This window comes from Loxodonta africana, chromosome 7 (assembly GCF_030014295.1).
Source record: "Loxodonta africana isolate mLoxAfr1 chromosome 7, mLoxAfr1.hap2, whole genome shotgun sequence".
NCBI lineage: Eukaryota > Metazoa > Chordata > Mammalia > Proboscidea > Elephantidae > Loxodonta > Loxodonta africana.
The window spans coordinates 122,955,670-122,981,069 of record NC_087348.1 but is presented as its reverse complement, the minus strand read 5'-3'; the positions used below and the strand labels follow the sequence as shown (position 1 = coordinate 122,981,069).

Here is a 25,400-nt window from a genome sequence, read left to right as displayed (position 1 = left end):
AACATTCAGAATTGTCTTGTAAAGCATCTGCCTCAGGCGATGTCCCAGGCAATGACTCAGACAATGGCACTTTAGATGCAGCTGAGTTAATCTCATTAGATGGGAGTGGAGGGGCTAATGGTTCTGTTGGCAGGAGTGGGTCAATGGAATTTAGGGGCTCAGTGTCTCCACTTTCCTGGTTATCTGCCCATATGTCCCTATCCCAGGTTTCAGGATCCCATTTCTTCTCAATCAATGCCCTCACTTTAACTTCAGATGCCTCTTGAGGTTGGTAGTTGAGTTGGCATTGTAATTCAGCCATTCTTACAATTTTTCAGCAATATCAGCTCTGATACTACAAGAAATAAGGCTTTCTTTCAAGGCAAAGTTGGAAACTTTCGGGTCATTTATGTGGCGCTTGAGCTTTGACTCTGAAGTCCTGAGTTCATGTCTTTCTTTCAGCACTTTATCTAGCGAAAGTAGGACCGACCAGCCAGCTTCCTTATACTTCTCATTATGACAAAACTGTAGTCTCGCCTTTTACCAATACCTGATCTACTAGTGATAATATTTTGTGTACTTGAATTGCCACCTCACACCATGGATTAGTAGTGCCATCTTTACTTCTGGAACCAGAATCATCAACATCTTTAAGACTAACCAGACTTGGGCATCAATTTAGAAAATTCATCCTTACAATTTCCATTCTCTAGAACCACTCGCAGTACCAAACGTCTTAGGCTGGGTTCTCTAGAGAAGTAAAACCAGTAAAGCATATGTTTGTATGTACGTATGTATCAATGTGTAAATAAATATATGCATATAGAGAGAGAGGGATTTATATCAAGGAGATGGCTCATGCAGTTGTAGAAGCTATAACGTCCCAAACTTCTCCTGCACACAGGCTTCTCCTGATTCACATAGCCGCAGGGGCTGGCAAACCCAAGACTAGAAGGTCAAAGAGCAGGCCTGCTCACAGGCTGTGAAGATCAATGATTCCTAAGATAGGCAGGTAAGACCACAGGTAAGCCACTAGCTCAAGTCCCAAGAACTGGAGGTCAGATGAACAGGAGGCGGCTGTAGGATCCAGAACGAGCAACAGCCGCCAAGCCCTGCCAGAATGTCCACCCACACTCAATGCAGGCCGCAGGCCCAAGGAAACTCCCCTTCAACCAAGTGGCTACTCACAGCAGATCCAATCCTGGGGGTGATCAGAGATCAAGTCTTAACAGAGAAGTGACCACAACATCACATGGCTGCCAAAACACTGAGAATCATGGTCCAGCCAAGCTGACATACCATCACACCATCTAACCACTGCAAAAATGGCACTCATCAAGAAAAAAATGCTGACAAGGTTGTGGAAAGACTGGAACCCTGACTCACTGCTGGTGAGACTGTAAACTGTTTCAACCGCTATGGAAAATGGTATGATGCTCCATCAGAAAGCTAAAAATAGAAATACCCTATAATCTAGCAATCCCACTCTTAGGTATATACCCTAGAGAACTAAAACTATTAACAAACAGATATACACACCTATGTTCATTGCAATATTATTCATAATAGCAAAAAGATGAAAAAATCTAACTGTCCATCAACATATGAATAAACAAACTGTGGTACATACACACAATGGAATACTATGCAGCCAGAAAGCCTAGTGATGAGCTCTCAAAACTTACTATAATGTGGATGAATCTGGAGGACATTGTGCTGACTGAAGTAAGTCAATCACAAAAGAACAAATACTATTATGATCTCACTATTATAAAAAACGTAGAACAACATCTGGGGTCTTAAACGCTAACAAGCGGCCATCTAAGATGCATCAGTTGGTCTCAACCCACCTGGAGCAAAGGAAAATGAAGAGCACCAAGGTCACACAATAACTATGAGCCCAAGAGACAGAAAGGGCCACATGAACCAGAGACTTACATCATCCTGAGACCAGAAGAACTAGATGGTGCCCAGCCACAACCAATGACTGCCCTGACAGGGAGCACAACAGAAAACCCCTGAGGGAGCAGGAGATCAGTGGGATGCAGACCCCAAATTCTCATAAAAAGACCAGACTTAATGGTCTGACTGAGACTAGAGGAATCCCGGTGGTCATGGTCCCCAAACCTTCTGTTGGCCCAGGACAGGAACCATTCCCGAAGACAATTCACCAGACATGAAAGGGACTGGACAATGGGTTGGAGAGAGATGCTGACGAAGAGTGAGCTACTTGTATCAGGTGGACACTTGAGACTGTGTTGGCATCTCCTGTCTGGAGGGGAGATAGGAGGGTAGAGAGGGTTAGAAACTGGCAAAATTGTCACGAAAGGAGAGACTGGAAGGAGGGAGCGGGCTGATTCATTAGGGGGAGAGTAAGTGGGAGTATGGAGTAAGGTGTATATGAGCTTATATGTGACAGACTGACTTGATTTGTAAACGTTCACTTAAAGCTCAATGAAAAATAAAAAAGTGTAGAACAAAACTCAAATTGCTAAAAAAGGCTAGACTTACTGGACCAGTAAAGATTAGAGGAACCCTTAAGACTATCATCCTGGAATATCCTTTAAACTTGAAACTCAAAATGCTCCCAGAAGTCACCCATCAGCCAAAAGACACAGTGGCTCATACAATAAATATCATCTATGAGTACTGTGCTCCTCTAAACAATCATCTAAATGAGACCAAACAGTCAACATTTACCATACACCAAAGATGAGAAGGTAAAGGGTGACAAAAAACCTAGATTAATGGAAATAGAACAACCAGAATGGAGATAATGAGAATGCTGACACATTGTAAAAAGTATAACCAATGCCTTTGAATGATATGTATGTTGTTGTTGTTAGGTGCTGCCGATTCTCGTCCAACTCATAGTGACTCTATGTATAACAGAATGAAACACTGCCAAGTCTTGTGCAATGCTCACAACCGTTGCTATGTTTGAACCCATTGTTGCAACCACTATGTCAACACATCTCACTGAGGGTCTTCCTCTTTTTCGCTAAACTCTCTACTTTACCAAGCAAGTGTCCTTCTTCAGGGATTGGTCCCTCCTGATAACATGTCCAAGTATGTGAGACGAAGTCTCACCATCATCACTTCTAAGCAGCATTCTGACTGTACTTCCTTCAAGACAGATTTGTTCTTTGTTCTGGCACTCCATAGTATATTAACTATTATTCATCAACACTATAATTCAAAGGAATCAATTCTTCTTCAGTCTTTTTTATTTATTGCCCAGCTTTCACATGCATATGAGGTGACTGAAAATACCATGGCTTGGATCAGGTACACCTTAGTCCTTGAAGTGATATCTTTGTTTTTTTAACACCTTAAAGAGGTCTTTTGCAACAGATTTGCCCAATGTAATACATCATTTAATTTCTTGACTGCTGCTTCCTTGGGCGTTGGTTGTGAATCCAAGTAAAATGAAATCCTCGGCAACTTCAATATTTTCTCCATTTATCATGATGTTGCTTACTGGTCCAGTCCTGATCATTTTTGTTTTCTTTATGTTGAGGTGCAGTCCATACTGAACGCTGTGGTCTTTGATCTTCAACAGTATGTGCTTCAAGTCCTCTTTGCTTTCAACAAGCAAGGCTGTGTTATCTGCATAACGCAGGCTGTTAATGAGTCTTCCTCCAGTTCTGATGCCCTGTTCTTCTTCACACAGCTTCTTGATTTGCTCATCAAACAAACTGAGTAAGTATAGTGAAAGGATACAATCCTGACAAACACCTTTCCTGACTTTAAACCACAGAGTACCCCCTTGCTCTGTTCAAACGACTACTTCTCGGTCTACATACAGGTTTTCCATGAGCACAATTAAGTGCTCTGGAATTCCCATTCTTCTCAATGATATCCATAATTTGTTATGATCCACACAGTCGAATGCCTTTGCATAGTCAATAAAACACAGGTAAACATCCTTCTGGTATTCTCTGCTTTCAGGCAGGACCCATCTGACAACAGCAATGATATCCCTGGTTCCATGGCCTCTTCTGAAGCCAGCCTGAATTTCTGGCAGTTCCCTGTCGATACACTGCTGCAGCCGCTTTTGAATGATCTTTGGCAAAATTTTATTTATATGTAATATTAACGATATTGTTCAATAATTTCTGAATTTTATTGGGTAACCTTTCTTTGCAATGGACACAGACATTGATCTCTTCCAGTTGGTTGGCCAGGTAGCTGTCTTCCAAATTTCTTGGCATAGATGAGTGAGCACTTCCAGCACTGCATGCATCTGTTGAAACCTCTCAATTGGTATTTCGTGAATTCTTGGAGCCTTGTTTTTCACCAGTGCCTTCAGTGCAGCTTGGGCTTCTTCCTTCAGTTTCACTGGTTCTTGATCATATGCCACCTCTTGAAATGGCTGAATGTCAACCAGTTCTTTTTGGTACAGTGACTGTATATTCCTTCCATCTTAATATTTTCCCTGTGGAATCCTTCAATATTGAAACTCGAGGCTTGATTTTTTTTTTTTTCAGTAATAATGTGCATAACCGAACCAGGCCTGTCGAACTTACTTCATTATGTAAATTATCTCCAAAATCGTGAGAAAATATTTTTAAAAAATAAACTGGCTGTTTTAGTCTGCAAAATTTGGAGGTAATACAATACTCAGCAGTGATATTCAGAACAAATGTCCATATAGGAGCTGGTTAAATAATGTATGGTATAGCCTCACAATATTTTTTAGAGATTGTAGTGTATTTATTGACATGAAAGCTGTGCACAATATACTAGTATGTGTTTTAAAGCACAGTATGACATCTCCTTGTTTCAAACAATTTGCTAGCCTTTAAATATACCCTTCCTTCCATTTGAATATAAACTTCATAAGGCAGAGGTTTTTGTCTGTTTTGTCCACTGTCGTATCCCCATTGGAGCTCTGGTGACACAGTTGTTAAGTGTTTGGCTGCTAACCAAAAGGTTGGGAATTTGAATTCACCAGCCGCTCCTTGGAAACTCTATGGGGCAGTTCGGCTCTGTCCTGTGGGGTCGCTATGAGTCAGAATTGACTCGACGGCAACAGGTTTGGTTTTCTGGTTTGTATCCCCATTATCTAGAACACTACCTGGCACACGTTCCACCCTCAAACAACAGCAATATACAATGAAATGTTAAGTGTAGCTTTCACAGGTGATGGGATTATGTAGGTAATTTCTTATCTTTATATCTTCTTCAATTACGTTTTAACAATCATCCTCTTATTTATTATTACTCAGAATGTAATTATTTCCATTAAAAAGACTATCATATTGTGCCCGTTTAAGAACATAACATATGCTTTAAAAACAGGTTTCTTTCTAATAGACTTTAAATGTGCTATATAAAGCCTTTTGAAAACATAATTCTATGCAAGTTTTCTCAGGAAGTTATCATTTTTAAACACCCTAGTTTAAAGGTGACCAACAGCATACCTGTTTGTTTTGCAGAGCTCGTTGGAAAAGTCGAAGAAATGCAGCCAAACTAAAACGATACATGTTATTAATTTTCGACAGGTCAGAGATAATGAAGTACATCTTGCTGGCACTCTCAGCCAGAGGAAGATACGCATCCCGCTCCTGTGGGTCATTGGTGAGAGGGGGTAAAAACACGTTAGTTTTTTACTAGTGCTTTACTGCCACCTACAGACGCTATGTATGTATCTAGCCACAGCCTTATTATTATATGTTCATACAACAAACGAAGATGAAGAATCACAGAATTTCTTAACTAAAAGGAAATCTTTCTTCCTTATTTTTATGAAATTAAGAACAAGATATTTAAAACACTTTTCTATCCCTCAAATGACAGAGCTAGAAGTGCTTCATGGATTTTTCTTAATGAAAACCAATAGCATTTGCCCTAGAGGTAAGAGGGTAAGACGGAATGGTAAACAGTTGTTATCAGAGAACAGATGACACGATTTTACATTTCAGAAGAGAATCAGTTCAGGAAATACAAGAGGGCTTGGTACAACTAGAGTATCACTGCATTGAAGAAAAAGTTCCATCTGTGAAACTAGTGTGTGAGATTGGTGACAAGAACATGGATGGAACTAGAGAATAAGACTATAACGGGTGTCCCCATAAAGACAATGAAGAACCTAGCACTGGTGGTTTCTAAGAATAGAAAGAGGCAATGATCTCACTAAAAGTGTGATGAAAGCACTGGGGTTATAAATATAATATTAGTAAAATTATATGTGACAGGGAGAGACTCAAGATGGCAGCCTAGTCAGATGTACCACATTGGTCCTTTAGAGAAATGACCAGAAAAACAAAGTGAAACAGATACAGATGACAACCCTGGAACCTTGAGCATCAAGTGAAAGGATCAGATAAAAAACCAATTAGAAAAAGAAACTGAACGACAGCAATGAACATAGAGAGGTACAGAGTAATGGTGCACTGCCAGACAGCTCAACACACCAGAGCCACTTTAAGACAAAGCCAGCAGCAAACCTGAGTGAGGAACACAGGAAGAAAACATCACAGAACTCCCAATAGGAGATAGAGAAACTGTGTTGACATGCCCAGGGTGAAGGAAGACATTAAGAAGAGCTAGAAGAGAAAGCACAGGAAGGAGGACAAAAGCTTCAAGGATCTAGGCATACTCAGAGCAGGGAGGGTGCCAGGACCTAGAGATAGGTGACTCTCCAGTGGTGGTAACTGATCAGTAGGTCTGGTAGTGAGCATGGAGCAATAGATAAACCCCCACCCTTTTTTTCTCTCTCTCCCATCCCTCGGCCACGCAGCCCATACCTCCCCCGCAGAGAGATTGCCTGTGTGCCCCCAGGCCACCCACCCTGCCCCCGCTGGAGAGAGCACCTGCTCACCTCCAGCCAACTGCCCCGCCCCTGAGGAGAGTGCCTGCGCACCCGAGGTTGACTGTCCCACGTTCCCCAATAGATGGAGTTCCTCAGCACTCCCTAGACACCCACCTTGCTCCTTGCCAGTCGCCCATCCACTTGGTGAGTGACTATGAGCTTTCCTGTATCACCAAACAGCAGTCTTCCACATACAGTGAACAGTGACAATGGCTCACGCTGCCCACTGTTGCCCCATCCAACTGGCAGCAGGAAGTAAATGCCCCTGTGCCACCAGATGAGTGATCATCAAAGCATGACAGACCTACCTGCACTGACAAATCAAAACAAAACATAACAACAACAAAAAATAACTCATAAACAAAGCAATACCTTAATGCCTCAGAGACAGCAGACAATATCAAATCATATAAAGAAACATGACAAGATGGCTCAACCAAATGACCAAAATAAAGGAGCAGAAAATCTTCCTGCAAAAGAGATAGTAATGGAACTTCCTGATAAGAAATTCAAAAGGCTTATATATATAGGGTCCTCAGAGAGATCAAGGAAAACACAGACAAAGCCCTAGAAGAATTCAAGAAAACAACAGAAGAACAAAATGACAAATTAAATAGACAATTAGAGATCATACAAAAACACCGACTAGAAATCCAGATGAATAACAATAAAATATCAGAAATAAATAACTCAATGGAAGGACACAGTAGAACAGAAACAATGGAAAAAAGAATAAGCAAAATAGAGAAATCACTTGATGCTAATTTGTTTGAGGAAAAATCAGAAAAAATAAATAAAAAAAAGAAGAAAGCCTAAGAATTATGTAGGGCACTATGAAGAGGAATAATTTACACATGACGGGAATCCCAGAACAGGAGGAGAAAAAAAAGAAAAAAAGCACAGAGAGAATTTTTGAAGATTTGCAGGGAGAAAACTTCCTCAGTAATATCATGAAAGACGAGAAGATTTCCATTCAAGAAGCTCAGTGAACCCCATACATAATAAACCCCAAAAGAAAGTCACCAAGACCAAGACATCTCATAATCAATCTAAGTCCAAAGGGGAAAAAAAAAAAAGAATTTTGAGAGCAGCTTAGGAAAAAAAAAAAATACTGCCTACAGAGAAACTCAAATAAGACTAACCTCTGATTTTTCATAGAAACTATGCAGGCCAGAAGGCAAGAGGAGACATATAAAGCCCTGAAAGAAAAGAATTGCCAATGAATTGCATCTTAAATATGATGGCAAAATTAGGACATCCCCAGATAAACAGAAATTAGGGAATTTGTAAAAACCAGACCATCCTTATAATAAATATTAAAGGGAATCCTTCAGCTAGAGAACCAGCAAACAGCAGGCGACAACCTGAGAGCAAACCACACAATGATATTGCCAAGATGTCAACCCAGATAGAGAAATCTCAAAAGTAAAGTAAAGATACAGAACCAAAAACAGGGAACCAGAGATGTCAATTTGGAATCGATGACAACTTTAAAACAAAAAGGGGAATGAATGGTGTAGGTAAAGAACCATCATACTGGGAGAAAGTCAAGACAATAGTTAAAAATAACAGACCATTTTAGACATAGGATGATAGAGGTAAATTTCACACGGTAGCCACAAAGAAAATTAACAAACCTATCCACCAAAATAGTGAAAATCAAAAAGAGTGAACATAAAAGCAGCAGAATGAAGAAAATGAAAAGATAACTCACAAACAAAAAGAACTCAGCATAGAAAATTAAGCAGAACAAAGAAACTGTCAACACCACACACACACAAAAAGCATAACAAAATGACAGCAGTAAATTCACATCTACTGATAATCACAATGAATGGAAATGAGTTAAATGCACCAAACAAGAGACAGAGTGTGGCAGAACGGAAAAAAACACATGGCCCACCAATATGCTGCATAAAAGAGATACCCTTAGACACAAAGACATAAAAAGGTTAAAAATCAAAGGATGGGAAAAAATATATCAAGCAAACAGTAACCAAAAAAAGACTGGCAGTGGCGATATTAATCTCTGGTAAAGTAGACTTCAAATCAAACTCCATCAGAAGAGAAAGGCAAGGACATTATATAATGATTAGGGGTTCAATCTACCAAGAGGATATAACCATAATAAATACCTATACACCCAAGGAGAGAGCTTCCAAATACACAAAATAAACTCCAACAGAAATGAGAAGAGAAATACACAGTTCTATAATAATAATTGTACAGTTTAACACACCATTTTTAACGATGAGTAGAACAACTAGTAAGAAACTCAACAAAGAGAAAGAAGATCTAAATAACGCAATCAACCAACTTGACCTAATATACATACAGCCTTCTATCCAAAGGCAACGCACTAGACATCTTCTCCAGCCCGCAAGGATCATTCTCTAGAATAGACCATTTCCTAGGCCAGAAAGCAAGCATCAATAAATTCAAAAATATTGAAGTAATACAAAGCATCTTCTCAGATAATGCTATAAAACCAGAAATCAATAACAGGAAGAACAAGGGAAAAAATTAAATACTTGGAAACTGAACAACATCATACTTAAAAACTCCAGAGTAACAGAAGTTAAAAATGAAATTAAAAAAAATTCTAGATTCAAATGAAAATAAAAGTACAACATATCAAAACCTTTGTGACACAAGAAAAGCAGTGTTCAGACACCAATTTATAGCAGTGAACACACACATTAAAAAGGAAGATAGAGCCAAAGTCAATATTTCAACCCTACAACTCAAACAAATAGAAGAAAGGAAATAATAAAGACTAGATAAGAAATAATGAAACAGAAAAGCAACTGAAACAACCAATAAGACTGGAAGATGCTTCTTGGAAAGAATCAATAATATCAATAAACCACTGGCCACATTAACAAAGGGAAAAAAGCAGAAGATGCAAATAACCCAAATAAGAAATGAGATGGGCAACATCACAACAGAATTAACTGAAATAAAAAGGATCCTAACAGAATGCTATGAAAAGTTATACTCTAACAAATTGGAAAACCTAGAGGAAATGGACAAATTCCTAGCAATGTACTACCTACCTAAATTAGTGTAAACTGAGGTACAAAATCTGAACAGAGCCATAACAGAAGAAGACATTGAAGCAGTCACAAAAAACTACTAAGAACAAAAAAAGCCATGGCCCAAACAGTTTCACTGAAGAATTCTACCAAACATTCAGAGAAGAGTTGATACCAATACTATCCAAACTATTCCAGAACATAGAAAAGGAAAGAATACTCCTGAATTCATTCTATGAAGCCAGCATAATGCCGATACCAAAGCTAGGCAAAGACACCACTAAAGAAGAAAATTACAGACCAATATCCCTTATAAACATTGATGCAAAAATTCTCAACAAAATTCTAGCCAATAGAATTCAACGGCATATCAAAAATAAATAAATAAATAACACATGAGCAACTGGGATTCATACCAGGGATGCAAGGATGGTTCAACATTAGAAAATCAATCAACATAATCCACCACACACATAAAACAAAAGAATCACATAATCCTCTTCATCGATGAAGAAAAGGCATCTGTTAAAAGTCTAACACTCATTCCTGATAAAAACTCTCACCAAAATGGGAACGGAAGGGAAATTCCTCAACATAATTAAGGGTATATACAGAAAACCAACAGCCAATATTATTCTCAGTGGAGAGAGACTGAAAGCATTCCCCCTGAGAATGGGAACCAGAAAAGTATGCCCTTTATCAACACTCTTAAATTGTACTAGAAGTCCTAGTTGAAACAATAAGACAAAAAAAAGGAAATAAAGGGCATCCAAATAGGTAAGGAAAAAGTAAAACTATTCCTATTCACAGATGATATGATCCTATACATGCAGAATCCCAGAGAATCCGTAAGAAAGCTACTAGAACTAATAGAAGGATTCAGCGAAGTGGTGGGGTACAAGGTCAACATATAAAAATCAGTCAGATTCCTCTACACTAATCAAGAGAACTTCAAAGAGGAAATCAGGAAAACAAAACCATAAACAATAGCCACCTAAAGATAAAATACTTAAGAATAAACCTAACTAGGAATATAAAAGACTTACAGAAAGAAAACTACAAAACACTACTGCAAGAAACCAAAAGAGACCTTCATAAATGGAAAAACACACCATCCTCATGGATTGGAAGACTTAACACTGTGAAAATGTCAATACCACCCAAAACAATCTATATATACAATGCAATCCTGATTCCAATTCCAACAACATTCTTTAATGAGATGGAAAAACTAATCATCAACTTTATATGGAAAGGAAAGAGCCTCCAGATAAGTAAAACATTACTGAAAAAGAAGGACAAAGTAGGTGGGCTCACACTACCTGATCTCAGAAACTACTATATGCTACAGTAGACAAAACAGCCTGGTACGAGTATAATGACAGACACATAGACTGACGGAACAAAATTGAGAACCTAGAAATAATTCCATCCACCTATGGCCACTTGATCTCTGACAAAGGGTTGAAGTCCATTAAATGGGAAAGGGATAGTCTCTTCAACAAATGGTGCTGGCAAAATTGAATATTCATTTGCTGAAAAATGAATCAGGATCCATACCTTACCCCATACACAAAAACTAACTAAAAAATGGATCAAACACCTAAATGTAAAACCTAAAACTATGAAGCTTCTGAAAGAAAATACAGGGACAATGCTAGGGACCCTGCCTTATGGCATAAATATCAAGCATAACTAAAAACGCACAAACTCCAGAAGATAAACTAGGAAACTGGGACCTCCTAAAAATTAAATACTTATGCTTATCAAAAGACTTTTCCAAGGCAGTAAAAAGAGAACCTACAGTCGGGGAAAAAATCTTCGGCAACAACATATCTGAAAAACCCAGCCCAGTGCCATCAAGTCGAAAAGGTTTAATCTCTAAAATATACATAAAACTCCAACAACTCAACAATAAAAAGACAAGCAACCCAATCACAAAATGGGCAAAGCACATGAACAGATACTTTACCAAAAAGGACACTCAGGCAGCCAACAAATATATAAAAAGGTGCTCACGATCATTAGTCATTAAAAAAAAAAAAATTAGAGAGACACAAATCAAAACCACGATGAGATTATCATCTCACCCCTGCAAGAATGGCACTGATCAAAAATTCAGAAAACAATAAATGCTGGTGAGGTTGTAGAGAGGTTGTAACTCTTAAATACACTGCTGGTGGTAATGTAAAAGAGTACAACCACTATGGAAAACAATATGGTGCTTCCTTAAAAAGCTAGAAATAGAAATACCATACAATCCAGCAATCCCATCCCTAGGAATATATCCCAGAGAAATAAGAGCCATCACACAAATAGACATATCCACACCCATGCTTACTGCAGCATTATTAAGGAAAAAGATGGAAACAACCTAAGTGCCCATCAACAGATGAATGGATAAACAAATTATGGTACATACACATAAATGAATATTATGCAATGATAAAAAAAACAATGATGAATCCACGAAACATCTTACAACATGGATGAATCTGGAAGGCATTATGCTGAGTAAAATAAATCAATCAGAAAAGGGCAAATATGTATGAGACAACAGTTATAAAAAGGAAAGGTTTACACAAAGAAAAAAACAGTCTTTGATGGTTAAGAGGAAAGGGAGGGGCAGGCGAAAAATCACTAGATAGTAGAAAAGTGTGAAGGTGAAGGGAAAGACACAATATAGGTGAAGTCAGCATAACCTGACCATGTCAAAGTAAGATGCTTAGAGGGACACACACACACATATGAGAGAGGCAAGCACAGTAAATGCTACAGCATATACAAGCCTATAATAATAGTATAAACAAATAACTTACAAGCAGATACATAGGCATATACATATGTTGAATAGGGGAAGGAGGGTATATAGAAGTATATCCATGTATATATGTAGGTTAGGATGTGGATATTCTTACACACATATTTGTATGTACAATATGTAAATTCGTATATATAATACAGCACAAAGTGGGGACCAGTCATAGAAGCCTCCTAACCATTGTCCTTGAGTCGATTGAGGCTCATAGTGACTCTATAAGACAGAGTAGAACTGCCCCATAGAGTTTCCATGGAGTGCCTGGTGGAGAACTGCCGGCCTTTTGGTTAGCAGTTGTAGCTCTTAACCACTACACCACCAAGGTTTCCTAGACACATCCAAACACCTTGGGGGACTGAGTAACTGGGGCTGAGGGCTGGGGACCATGGTCTTGGGGGATGCTAACTGGCATAACATAGTTCATAAAGAAAATGTTCTACATCTTACTTTGGTGAACAGCATCTGGGGTCTTAAAACCTTGTGAGATGACAACTAATATACATCTATTGGTCTCATCCCATCTGGAGCAAAGGACAATGAAGAAAACCAAAGACACAAGGAAAATATTAGTCCAAAGGACTAATGGACCACATGAGCCACAGCCTCCATCAGACTGAGTTCAGAAGAACTAGATGGTACCTGGCTGTGACAAGGATCACAATAGAGGGTTCCGGACAGAGCAGGAGAAAAATGTGGAACAAAATCCAATTCACAAAAAAGTACAGACTTACTGGTCTCACAAAGACTAGAGGAACCCCTGAGACTATGGCCCCTAGACACCCTTCTAACTCAGAACTGAAGCCACAACTGAAGTTTACCTTTCAGTCAAAGAATAGACAGGCCTATAAAACAATAATGCATGTGAGGAACAGGGTTCTAAGATCAATCAAGTATACGAAACCAAATGGACACCTGCCCAAAAGCAAACACAAGGCAGGAAGGGACAGGAAAACCGGACAAATAGAATTGTGGAATCTGGGGTAGAAGAGTGCTGACACACTGTGGGGATTGCAAAGAATGTCAAGAAATAATTTGTGTTGAAATTTTTTAATAAGAAGCTAATACGCTCTGTAAACTTCCACACAATAAAAATTAAAGAAAAAAAGAAATACTGTGACTCATCAACAATTGCTAAGAATGAGAAGGCAAGGGAAATTCAAAATCTTAATGGTAGAAAATGATGGTCACCACATCTGTAAAGTTTAGCCCAGGTAGAGAAGGTGGAATGACTGGATTTTGGATTGCAATCAGGCTGTAAGTCTGTTCTCATTCTTGTTTCAGCACAGCACTTTCCCAAGTGAAAAAGGTAGTAATACATAAGTAGAGAAGCTGAACAAGCGCTGAAGGACACTGGGAAAAAAAAACAGAAAAGTGACTGAGGAAAACAGGAAAGAATTAAAGGGGGTCATAAGGGCTCAGGTCAGGCTGGAGCCTGGAATTCACAGTGACATTAATGTGCTTAACTGCATGATTTTCTGCAGCAGAACTCAGTTTTTTAGAATGCAGGAGAAGAAAAGATACATTGTTATGAGGTACAGTTAGAATTTTTCTAAAGGAAATATGGAAAGATTAAAGTAAATGAGACTTTCAAGCATTTGTGAGAAAATAGTTCAGGTTATCACATTCAAGGGATCCAAGATCAGTAGGGAAGGAATATGTTTGTAATGAAAAATAGTTTATAACCCTTTGAGTTAATATATTTAACTTGCCTTAACTTAAAAAAAAAAAAAAGGTTCCAGGTACAACAAAGTTGTTCTCTAACGCTCATCTTCAATATGCGAGAATACAAAACTGTAGCTCCACCTTACCTAATACTATGGCCAGGTCACAGCATGAACTCAGCAGGGTACCCTGACCGGCTACCCTTGATGTCCCCAACAGCTTAACTCATTCTCCATAAAAATAAGAATCAGATCCAAGTCCTTGGTATTTTAAATAGCTTTCTTTTTATGACATGGTCTTTCTTCTGAAGTCCTGGCTCTACATTTCTTATCATATTAACATAAATGTTACAGAAAACGATATAAAATTACAAAGAAGAAAATAATTACTTGATCAAGGAAAATCTGGAGTTTGTAAGATTCTTTAAGAGAATCTTGAATAAGTGCACTACTTGCTTTTGTCTGATTCAAAGATTCAATCAAATCCTTATTTTCCAAAATATTGCCTTGAGATGTTGCAAGTGTCTGTAGGAAAAATTAAAAAAATATATGGACATTATTATATGTACTAAAATAATCAGTGAAAGAAAGCCCATATTAACTGTCATTAATTTGATGATGTTTATGGGAATTTACCTTATTTCAAAAAAATTTCAACATTGATGGCCTTCTATAACAAACGATTTAATATATCATTATATGATACACTCATCATCGAAGCATTGCACATGTATTAAATCTTAAAATCTAATAAAAATAAAAACTTAAAAACATAGATTAAATCATAATTTCACGCAGTCAATCTACCTTTTAATGTTTCCTGAAATTCTGAGCATATATAAATAATTAAATATTAGTGAAACAATACAAGACAGTATTAGCTAGAAATTACTTGTCTTAAACATTCCTCCCTAAGATCCTTATTCCAAAAGACATCTCTCTTTTATCTCTTTGAATTTTGACTTTAATATATATGTTGACATGACTTTGAAACAACCAGGAATAAGCTAAAGTTACTATTAAATTTTTTTTAATTACTTCTATTAATTAAAGTAAAAAAATCAATTAAAAAAATCTTGAATGATTAAACTTTACCTCTAGAAGAGACTCTTCAAGCTTGGCTAGCTGTATTTTCTTATCTTCTTCCTGTTGTAACAGTTTTGTTTTCTGTTCCTCTAAATCAGGCTTCTCATGTTGAATGGTTAAAGCCAAAAGCTTACAAAAACAAAACAAAACAAGCCAAGGTAACTTAGATTCAAGATTAAAAAGAAAAAGACTTCCTACCATTCCCAACAACAGGGCTTGTATTTTGACCAAATATTACAGGTATTGTGATACTAAGTCCCTTATTTGATTCTTTCTAGTGAAACATAAAGCACCTTCACAATTAAGTATACGAAATGAATTGTTAAATTGATCAATCAATTTTAAGGAGAGCTATAAGAAATTAATTACTTAACATGTCAATATGTAATGTTTAGTTCTAATACCAGCTTAAATATATCAAACCTCTGGAAACCAGAATTTGTTTTAAATTGTAAGTATTCCCGTTAAGAAATAAGATACCTTACTTAAAATACTATGTCATCACAACCACAATGAGATACCACTTCACATTTACTAAAAATAGCTAAAATCAAAAAGACAAATAAGTGTTGGGTAGGAGGTAAAAAATCTGGAGCCCTCATATATTGTTGGTGAGAATGTAACACAGTGAGAATGAAAAATAGAACTCTCATACCTTGTTAATGAGAATGTAAAATGACAACAGTTTGTCAGCTCCTCAAAATTTCACTAAAAAAGCATTTAAGTGTACATTTTAAATGGGTAAATTGAATATTACATGAATTATATCGTAATAAAGCTTTTTAAAAAATACTATGCCAAATTTTTACATTTGTAACTTTAAAAGAAGGAATGACATTGGCATAAAATAAATAATTACAAAAATCTACTATACAGAAAAAAAAAAAAAGCATGTTTATTTCTTGCTAAAGTAAGATCTGGAGTCCTGGTGGCACAGTAGTAAAGAGCTCAGCTGCTAACCAAAAGGTCAGCAGTTTGAATCCAACAGCTGCTCCTTGGAAGCCTTATGGGGCAGTTCTACTCTGTCCTATACAGTCACTGTAAGTCAGAATCAACTCGACAGCAACAGGTAGGATTTAAAGTAAGACCTAAAGAGCCCCTTTCAGCAATAACTGTGGAGATCCTTTAGATACAAAGAGCAATTTTATGAATTAATTCTGCCAAGTTTTGAGTAATTGTTACATTGTTTTATTAATACGTATCATTTCAATAAAATTATGTTTATAAAAAAATACACAGTGAGTAAAATGGTATGATAAAAGAAACATTTAAAAAAGAAAGTTTAAAAAGTTACAATAACGTAAAATTTATAGTAAATATAGTTCTTATCATGTAAATGAAAAGAGGAATAATCTATTATTGTTGTTAGCTGCCATCTACTTGGCCCCAACTCATGGTGACCCCATGCACAACAGAAAGATACAATGTTTGGTCCGGGGTCTTCCCCATGATTGGTTACAGATGGGGCCACTGTGATCCACAGGGCTTTCATTGGGTGATTTTTGGAAGTAGAATGCCAGGCCTTTCTTCCTAGTCTGTTTTAGTCTGAATGCTCCACTGAAAACCGTTCTGCATCATAGCAACATGCAAGCCCCCAGTGACAGACAAGTGGTGGCTGCACATGAGGTGCACTGGCCAGAAATAGAACCCAGATCTCCCTCATAGAGGGCAAAAATTCTACCACTAAATGACCACTGCCCCCTTCCACTATTGTTAGATGGGTATAAAACAGGACAGTATTCAAAAATCAACAGGCATCATATCTTTAAAGAGGAAAGAAATTAAGTAGTGAAGTACATAAGTAAAAAGTCTGGACATGCAAAATCCTTTTGAAATTCAGGCAAGAATTCTAAATCGTAATGAGCCATACAAAGATACACTGAATGTTAAGATGTACATGCCACAGTGGGGGAAAATGTTGGATTGGGTATCAAAGATCCTCAACTAACTTCAATTTGCACAATTAAACTTCAATTTCACAATTGAAAAATAAAGCAGTTGATCCTAATCTCTATAATCCTTCCATCTTTCACATTAAAATTGAAAAATAAAATTAAAAAATCTAAAATTAGAATTATACTCCAGAAACCAGCAATTTGACAATTTAAGAAACAAATATACAAGTCTATCACAGATGATAAATTAAATAAGGCCAAACATTTCACAGTAAATTGTAAGAATGTTCTCAAAGTTATCAATTTAAATGTGAATCATTTTAACAAAATATCTTCCTATCCAATATATCTAATGAGTATACAAAACTATAAAAGATTTCTAAAGTAAATTAGGATTATCCACAATACCTGTCCTCGTAATCCACTTCTTGTTGTAGTAAAGTTAACCTCAGTGACGATGGAAGCTGCATCCGGTGGAATAAAGGGGTTTGGGTTTCTTGTTGACAAAAAAAGGCGGAATTCTTCATTGTAGTCAATAATTTTGTCACCTATTTGTACCACATAGCGTGGTCCTAATTATTTTAAAAAAAGATATAATTAATTGGCCTGAATATTCTGTATTTCGCTACATGACATTAAAAAATAAAAATTTAAGTGCTTTCCAAATAATAAAAAAAATAAACCCATGGCCATCGAGTCGATTCTGACTCACAGTGACCCTAAAAGACAGAGCACGACTGCCCCATAGTATTTCCAAGGCTATAATCTTTACAAAAACAGACTGCCAGATCTTTCTTCCACAGAGCGGCTGGTGGGTTCATACTGCCAACCTTTCAGATAGCAAGCCAACGCTTAACCACTGCACCACCAAGGCTCCATTCCAAGTACTTTAAATAGTTTGTATTATAGGCTATTGAATAATAGAATCTGAAAGAGAGCAAAATTTATGCTACCAAAGATACTATTAACCAGCATGCTCTATTATTCAGCATTTACACAAGCAAAGATAAATAATATGATCCTGGGATACTGAAGTATCAAAGGAATATCTACTTATATTCAGTATATTTAATGTTAGCTATACGTTTCATATTCTATATCTTTCTGAAATGGTTGATTATGGGCAACAAAAACAGAAACTCTCAATGATATATTCTTATCTCTTCCTAAATCTGTCAGTTAAAAGGAGTTTATTGTACTAGTATTTAAGATGTAACACTCAAAAACAGAATGGACAGTAAAACCTAAGATTATCAACATATAAGTAATTGCAGACAATTATTAACATCAAAAAGGATGTATTAGGACTAAGAGGAGCTTCAAGAGTGGTGATAACGTTCTATATCTTGATTTGGGGGTCTACACAGGTATACTCAGTTTGTGAAAATTCACAAGCTATACATTTAAGGTATGTGCACTTTTCTGAATGTGTATTTATATTCCAATTAATAGTTAAAATAAAAAATAAACAATTTACCCTAAGGATTAGGACTAGAAAGAGGTGGGAGACAGGATTGTTGCTATTCACTACTACTTGATTTTATAACCCGTGCATGTATTATTTTGATACATTTAAAAATATATAAAAATAAATGTTTTCTTTTCTAAAAAGAGACACCTCCATATAAGCTCCCACAACCTACTCTTAGAAAATACCAGATGTTCAACTATAAAGTTCATCAGTCTTAACTCTATAAAAGTCTTAACTTTCATTGGAGTTAACCTGCAATGGAGTTAAATTCGACTACTTTTTCATTTTTCCTTTTTAAAATCTGTACTGTATTTTAGAAGAGCATAGGAACAGAATGATTAGAGTCAAGGGGTCTGGTCCCCTGTTCTTTCCAGGGCAAGTCCCAGGGCAAGTTCCAACTTACACGACAATTATCTTTGGATTTAAACTTGGATCTGGCTTTTTTGTCGTTGATGTTTTCTTTTGTCAACATGTATAATAGATATGGACATTTGGGGTGCTTGGATGCATTGATATATTAGTTGGATATATTCAGTGAGAGTGACTACCCCACCACAGTGCCTCTTTTTGACTGATGGCACTTTGTAAGCATCTGTTTTCCTGTTATTACCATTATCCCCTAGAGAAGTTTCCATTTCCTTAGATTCAACAGCAAAAGGAAAAAAGTCAAAGTTGGTTATGAAGTTAATTATTTCAGAAAATTTAAAAATAATTACTCTCTGGAAAGTGTCAAATATTCACCTTGAGCAACAAGATCTCTTCTCAACAATGGATAAAGAACAGGTTCTACACCATCCATCTCTTGTATGATAAGGGTTTTCCCAAAACGTACTGCCAATTCAAGAGCTGTGATAAAGTTATTATCCTAAAAGAACAAAAGGGAATACAAATTAATTCATTTATTATCTCAATATTTACAATAGTCCTTACAGATAATAAAGATATTAACATGCCTAATATGAATATTTAAAAATTTAATATGAATGTTAATAATTTAAATTATTTGTGATTGCTTTCGTAGTTATATATACTTTGGGAGGAACAATTTTGGTTAAAAAAATTATCAAATACATTTCATAATTTAAGTACACATTTACATTAACAATATACAAGGCTTCCTCTAATTTTCTACTGTAATTTCAAATTAATACTGACACAAATTTTCAAATTCTATATGCAATAAGTTACTTATAGTGTTATTAGGAGCTTCTTTGATTATGACCAATATCAAACATTGGATGGGGAGAAAAAAGGCAAGATGAATTCTAGTTAACTTTTCTTGATGGATTCAATCACCATGAAAAGAACCTTTAAACATATAACCATGCAGGAATTTTGAGATTGCCTGGCTAGGGAAAGAGCAGTTTTAAATATCATCCCAGCCCTCTAATCAAGGTTAATTTTTTTTTAATTTGGAGTAATAATTATTAAGAGCTCCTAATGCAAGTGCTGTGTAATATTAAAGTAATTTATGTATATGTAATTTGCAATTACTCATACCACAAACAAATTAGGTCAATAATAATACTCCCATTTAACAAGTGAGGAAAGTTTTAAAGAGGTAATTTTTCAAACACCTGAAGAACATCTATGAAAATTAATCATACACTCCCTCTAAAGAAATCCTGACCAAAAACCATTTCCTTACCAAGTTAAATATGACAGAGAGAAGTCACTACCAAAAAGATTATGATTACATTTCACTGACCAACATGTCACTTTTTAGGACACATCAAAGGTGCTTGTGGAAGAGCTATAACCCAAAAAAAAAAAAACTATAGGAAGAGGAAAATAGAAGAGGAACTAAGACAAACAACAAACCAAAAAAAAAAAAACCAAACCCATTGCCATCAAATCTATTCTGACTCATAGCGACCCTATAGGGCAGAACAGAACTGCCCAATAGGGTTGCCAAGGAGTGGCTGGTGGATTCAAACTGTAAATATGCTAAAAGGCCAGAGGTTTTCCTGATTCTCCAGGCTAAGTTAGCTGTAGCTCTTAACCACTGCGCCACCAGGGCTCCGTACTTCCTGAGCTACATTTACTTACATCCTTATTTTTCTCTAACATCTCATACTCGTGCCATTAATCATACTTTAGTATAAAAGTGTATTTAGTTGTCTATCTAATATAATAGACTCTCATTTCCACGAGGGTAGGAACTGTGACTACTTTATTCATTATTAAATTCCCAGGGCTTAGATCAATGCCTAGTGCAGAAAAAAAACACCAAAAAAAAAAAAAAAATTATTCCTTTTTTACAAATTAGAAAACTGAAACTAAGAGAGTTAAATTTCCTTCTCCAGGTCTCACACCAGGTAAATTACACAGCTCACTCTTGAATCAATGTTTTCTGATTACAAACCCAGAGTTCTTTTCACTATGTCATTTGCAGTTGATATTTAAATTATATATATATATATATATATATATATATAATATATTTAAATTACATACCTGCTGATTAATAACTTCCAAACGTGAGTCTTTCAAATGTGTCTTTAACCATTCGGTAGCTTGGGAAGAAGGGTCTATAAGAAACGGGCATACTCGACTCTAATTTAAAAAAAAAAAAAAAAAAGGAAAAGAATGCTTTTAAAAAGATTATATTCACTAAACAGGAAATAATTTTCTAAAAATTAGTGATCAATTTCTGAATGAGCTTTTCTCTCAGGCTTTGGAGAACACAAGAGCCAGAAGGCACACTAATAAATTTTACGGTGACCAGGAATTAAAATTAGGTAATTAAATTCAACCACATTAAAATGAGTATAATCCTGTTTACCACACAATGACACAGGAAATGTATATTAACGATACACTAAGCAAGAACACCAGTTCCATACTGATGACGTACCTCTTTTTTTTTGGCTTTTAAAATACACAGTCAAGTAATTCCTAACTTTACCTGTTTTGACTGAATAAAGCATTGAGGCCTCACAAGACAAGTACAGACTAATTATAAAAAAGATTGCTGAAATAATTACCAATATAATAGTTTATATTTTAAGACAGAATAATTCTTCTTAATTAAAGTAAGGAACTAAAATTCAATACAGAATGTTCTGCACTAATTAAACTCCAAAGCAGATAAAAAGTTAGAAACCACAGAAAATGTCCTATACACACAATACCACATAAAAACACCAGATGAAAAAAGGTAGATTCTGCATGTGTGTGGGTGTAAACATATACATGATAAATTTAAAAGTTATCTAATCATCATTGCTGCCTAGTAAATCAGATTTAAACAGCAACAATAACTGATCTAACTTTTCTTAAATTTTTATCATTATTTGGAAAATTTAATGCAATTGTATGCTACCGGATAAGGGATAAGGTGACACATGAAAATCAGAGTGGAGTGAAGACTTAGAATTGGAGTTTATCCAATACAAAACATATACATTATCTCAGTGGCATACCAAGGGGGAGGGAAACAGTAGGGACCATTTACCCCAGGCACAAACAGTATTTTATCACTGACATTGTTTAGAATTGCCAGCACGTGGAGATAATAAAAAGCTGAGTTGTTTTAATTCAGCTTCATAATTGTTTTAAAATTCTGTACAGACAATGCACCCCATTTTGTCTGTATCCAGGGTAGAATGCTCCAACAACGCTTCCCCTGTTACGCCACCGAATGATCTTCACCCAGCCTCTGTTTCTGGAGACTTCATTGACTGCTCCATCATGTTAATGTACTGTTCCTTCCCTCAAAAGCAGAATGACATGGTTTGTAAACAGCCTCTTAAGTGTTACCATGGTACTACATCTAGGTTTTCAGTCTAATTTTATGCTAGCATTCAATAACAATCATTTTGCAAATCTGCTAGCTTTTGCCTAATCACAAAAATAACTATTTAAAATTTTTTTTAAAGTTCTTACCCATGATTTCAAACCAATGATCTGATGCAGTTAAAAAGAAAAAAAAGAAAATGTTTCAAAACATCATGTTTTCAGCACAGAAAATACGCTTAAGAATTTCAAAGAGTACTTACAAGTTTGTGTTTATCTTATTTATTCTTCTCCAGAGAAATCTGGACAAGATCTCTGAGGAACTTGTCATCTTTGTGCTCCATGATTAAATGTGGTTAAATTCTACATTTAACTATTAAACTATTAAGGATTCAAAAATTTTGAGTTCCCATTGATTCATTCATTCATCTATCATATGTTGGATAACTACGCAGGTAAGGCACAGTGCAAGGGATACAGAAATTAAGACTCATTCCCTTATCCTCATCGATTTTATGTCCAGTGAAACAAAAATGATAATTCTATAATCAAGGAGCACACAAGCTGCTAGGGGAGGATCACAGGTGGAGTTGAGGAAAGCTAAAAAGCAATTCCAGTCAAACTAAGTCAGGAAAGATGAACCAGACTAAGAAGTGGAAAAAGTATTTCAGGCAAAGGCAACAGCATGATGGAGAGAGAACAAAACAGTCTGGAGTATCTGGGAAACTACCAGTAGTTTAGCAAATTTGGAGTAAAAAGTGTGGGCAAAGATGATGCACATAAAATGGTAGAAGTAAGCGGGAGTCAGATCATGAAGTACTATGTCATGTTTAAGAATAACATAATTTTTATCCTGTAGGCTATGGGAAGTAACTGAAATATATTACTACAAGTAATAATCACTGAGGCAGACAGTCTCAGAGCCCAGCCTTTTAAGTGACTCCTGCTCTGCCTTATCCTACTACCCCAAGCAGAATAAGCTGCACATTCTTCTGAAATTGTCCTTGACAAGGTAACCATAGAACAGACATAGCGGGCCTCAATGAGCTTTAGCAGGTGTTCTACATCATCTTGGCATTTAAAGTGACCTGTTAACTCATTAAGTGACAAATACATATATAACTCATTTTTATTAACTCATTAAGTGACAAATACATATAAGCACCCCACCTCTGGCTAGAGATTTAACAGGCTAATGAAAGAAAAACCAACTTCTTCCTCTATCCTGGAAAATTGAACCCTTGTCTAAAGAAAATGCATAGTCATCCCCAAGCCCTGAGCATCTGCATGAAAGTCAATCCTGAATATTCATGATAAATTTGCATTTCCTGTCTGCTCTCTGTAAAACCCCACCTCCCCAAGCTGCCTGCAAGCAGTCTTGGAGGCAGCAGCCCTGATTGCTCCTTTCCTTATGCAACGAAATGAAGGTGCTTTTCTTCTCTCCCACCTCAGACTCTTGTTTATTGGCTGTAACAAGTCACACCAAGCAGAACCTGGGGTTTCCACCCAGCAACATCATGATCAGGTTAGTATTTTAGAAAGATCACTCCAACCATAGTAAAGGAAATGGTACTAGGTGCAAGGGACAAGCTAGTAGAATAATGTATTTATCCAGGTATAAAATGATGATGGCCTAGATGAAGTCACTGCATTGAAGATGGTTAGAACAGGATGAACTCATGAGAAATTTGGCAAATAAATTTGACAAGAGTTGGTAAATAACCCATTGCATCAAAATTAAAGAGGGCATCATGAGAATAACTTATAGATTTGCAGCTTTCATTACTAGACCAAGACTGTGCCATACCCAGTGGTAGGAAATAAAAGAGAAGTGCAGGTTATAAGGGAGTAAGAACGGAAGAGAAAAGATGACAGTGGGCTGTCCTGCATGCCAGGCATACCCCACTCAATGTATTTCTGATAGAACTATGAATCACCTAGCCCTGCACCAAGAAGACAGGCAGGTGACCCAGGGTTAACCACTCAGAATCCTTTTAGGAGACTGACATAAGAGCAGATAAGAGCAGTAACATTTTATAAATAAACTAAAGCCTATTTCTTGGTTAGTTAAGGAGAATTATAGTAAAGAGAGTAATGCAAAATAAGTAAGATTAAATAGACATAGACATAGATAAATGCATGGGGACAAACAAACACACACACACACATCTAGAACGCAATTTTAGAGCACAGACTGAAGCAAGACTTCCTACATTTGTATCTTGGCTCTAACACTTGACAGTTTTATGAACTTGGGCAAGTGACTTAACCCTTCTGTGCCTCAACTTCTCCATCTATAGAAGGTATAACACATATACCTATCAGATAAGGTCAATGCTAAGAACTAAATAAGTGTTGTGCATAAATAGTAATATATGCACAACATAGTAAGTACTACATAAGCACTAACTACTATTATTGTTTTTGCTGTTATTTACTTGGAGAATTTTCTCCTACATGATATACCAATCTGATATGCTTTAGACTATCAAATCACAGAGCCCTGGTGGCACAGTGGCTAAGAGCTCAGCTGCTAACCAAAAGGTCAGAAGTTCAAATCCCCCAGAGACTCCTTGGAAACACTATGGGGCAGTTCTACCCTATGCTTTAGGGTCACTATGAGTCTGAACTGACTCGACAGCACCAAACAATAACAACAATATCAAATTAGTTCACATTTCCTCATTATTGTTGTTGTTAGGTGCCGTCCACTTGGTTCCGAGTCACAGCAACCCTATGCACAACAAAATGAAATACTGCCCAGTCCTGGGCCATCCTCACAATTGTTGCTATGCTTGAGCCCACTGTTGCAGTCACCATGTCAATCCACCTCACTGAGGGGCTTCGTCTTATTTGTTGACCCTCTATTTTACCAAGCATGATGGCATTCTCCAGGGACT

The 25,400-nt window shown here is 36.6% G+C and overlaps 1 protein-coding gene across 3 annotated transcripts in view; it reads right to left on the bottom strand.

Annotated features, from left to right (window-relative positions):
* DYNC2H1 (dynein cytoplasmic 2 heavy chain 1) overlaps positions 1 to 25,400 on the bottom strand; it is a 413,953-nt gene that overhangs the window by 255,457 nt on the left and 133,096 nt on the right. For 2 of the 3 annotated variants that reach the window (XM_064288850.1, XM_064288851.1), the window contains exons 64-69: positions 21,220 to 21,318; positions 19,504 to 19,627; positions 17,700 to 17,863; positions 15,406 to 15,525; positions 14,701 to 14,835; positions 5,406 to 5,549 (exon numbers count right to left, since the gene is read on the bottom strand). In XM_064288850.1, the coding sequence (XP_064144920.1) occupies positions 5,406 to 5,549; positions 14,701 to 14,835; positions 15,406 to 15,525; positions 17,700 to 17,863; positions 19,504 to 19,627; positions 21,220 to 21,318 (786 nt within the window). Of the gene's footprint in view, positions 1 to 5,405; positions 5,550 to 6,915; positions 7,110 to 14,700; positions 14,836 to 15,405; positions 15,526 to 17,699; positions 17,864 to 19,503; positions 19,628 to 21,219; positions 21,319 to 25,400 lie in introns of those variants that run through there. The other variant, XM_064288852.1, reaches the window with a different exon arrangement.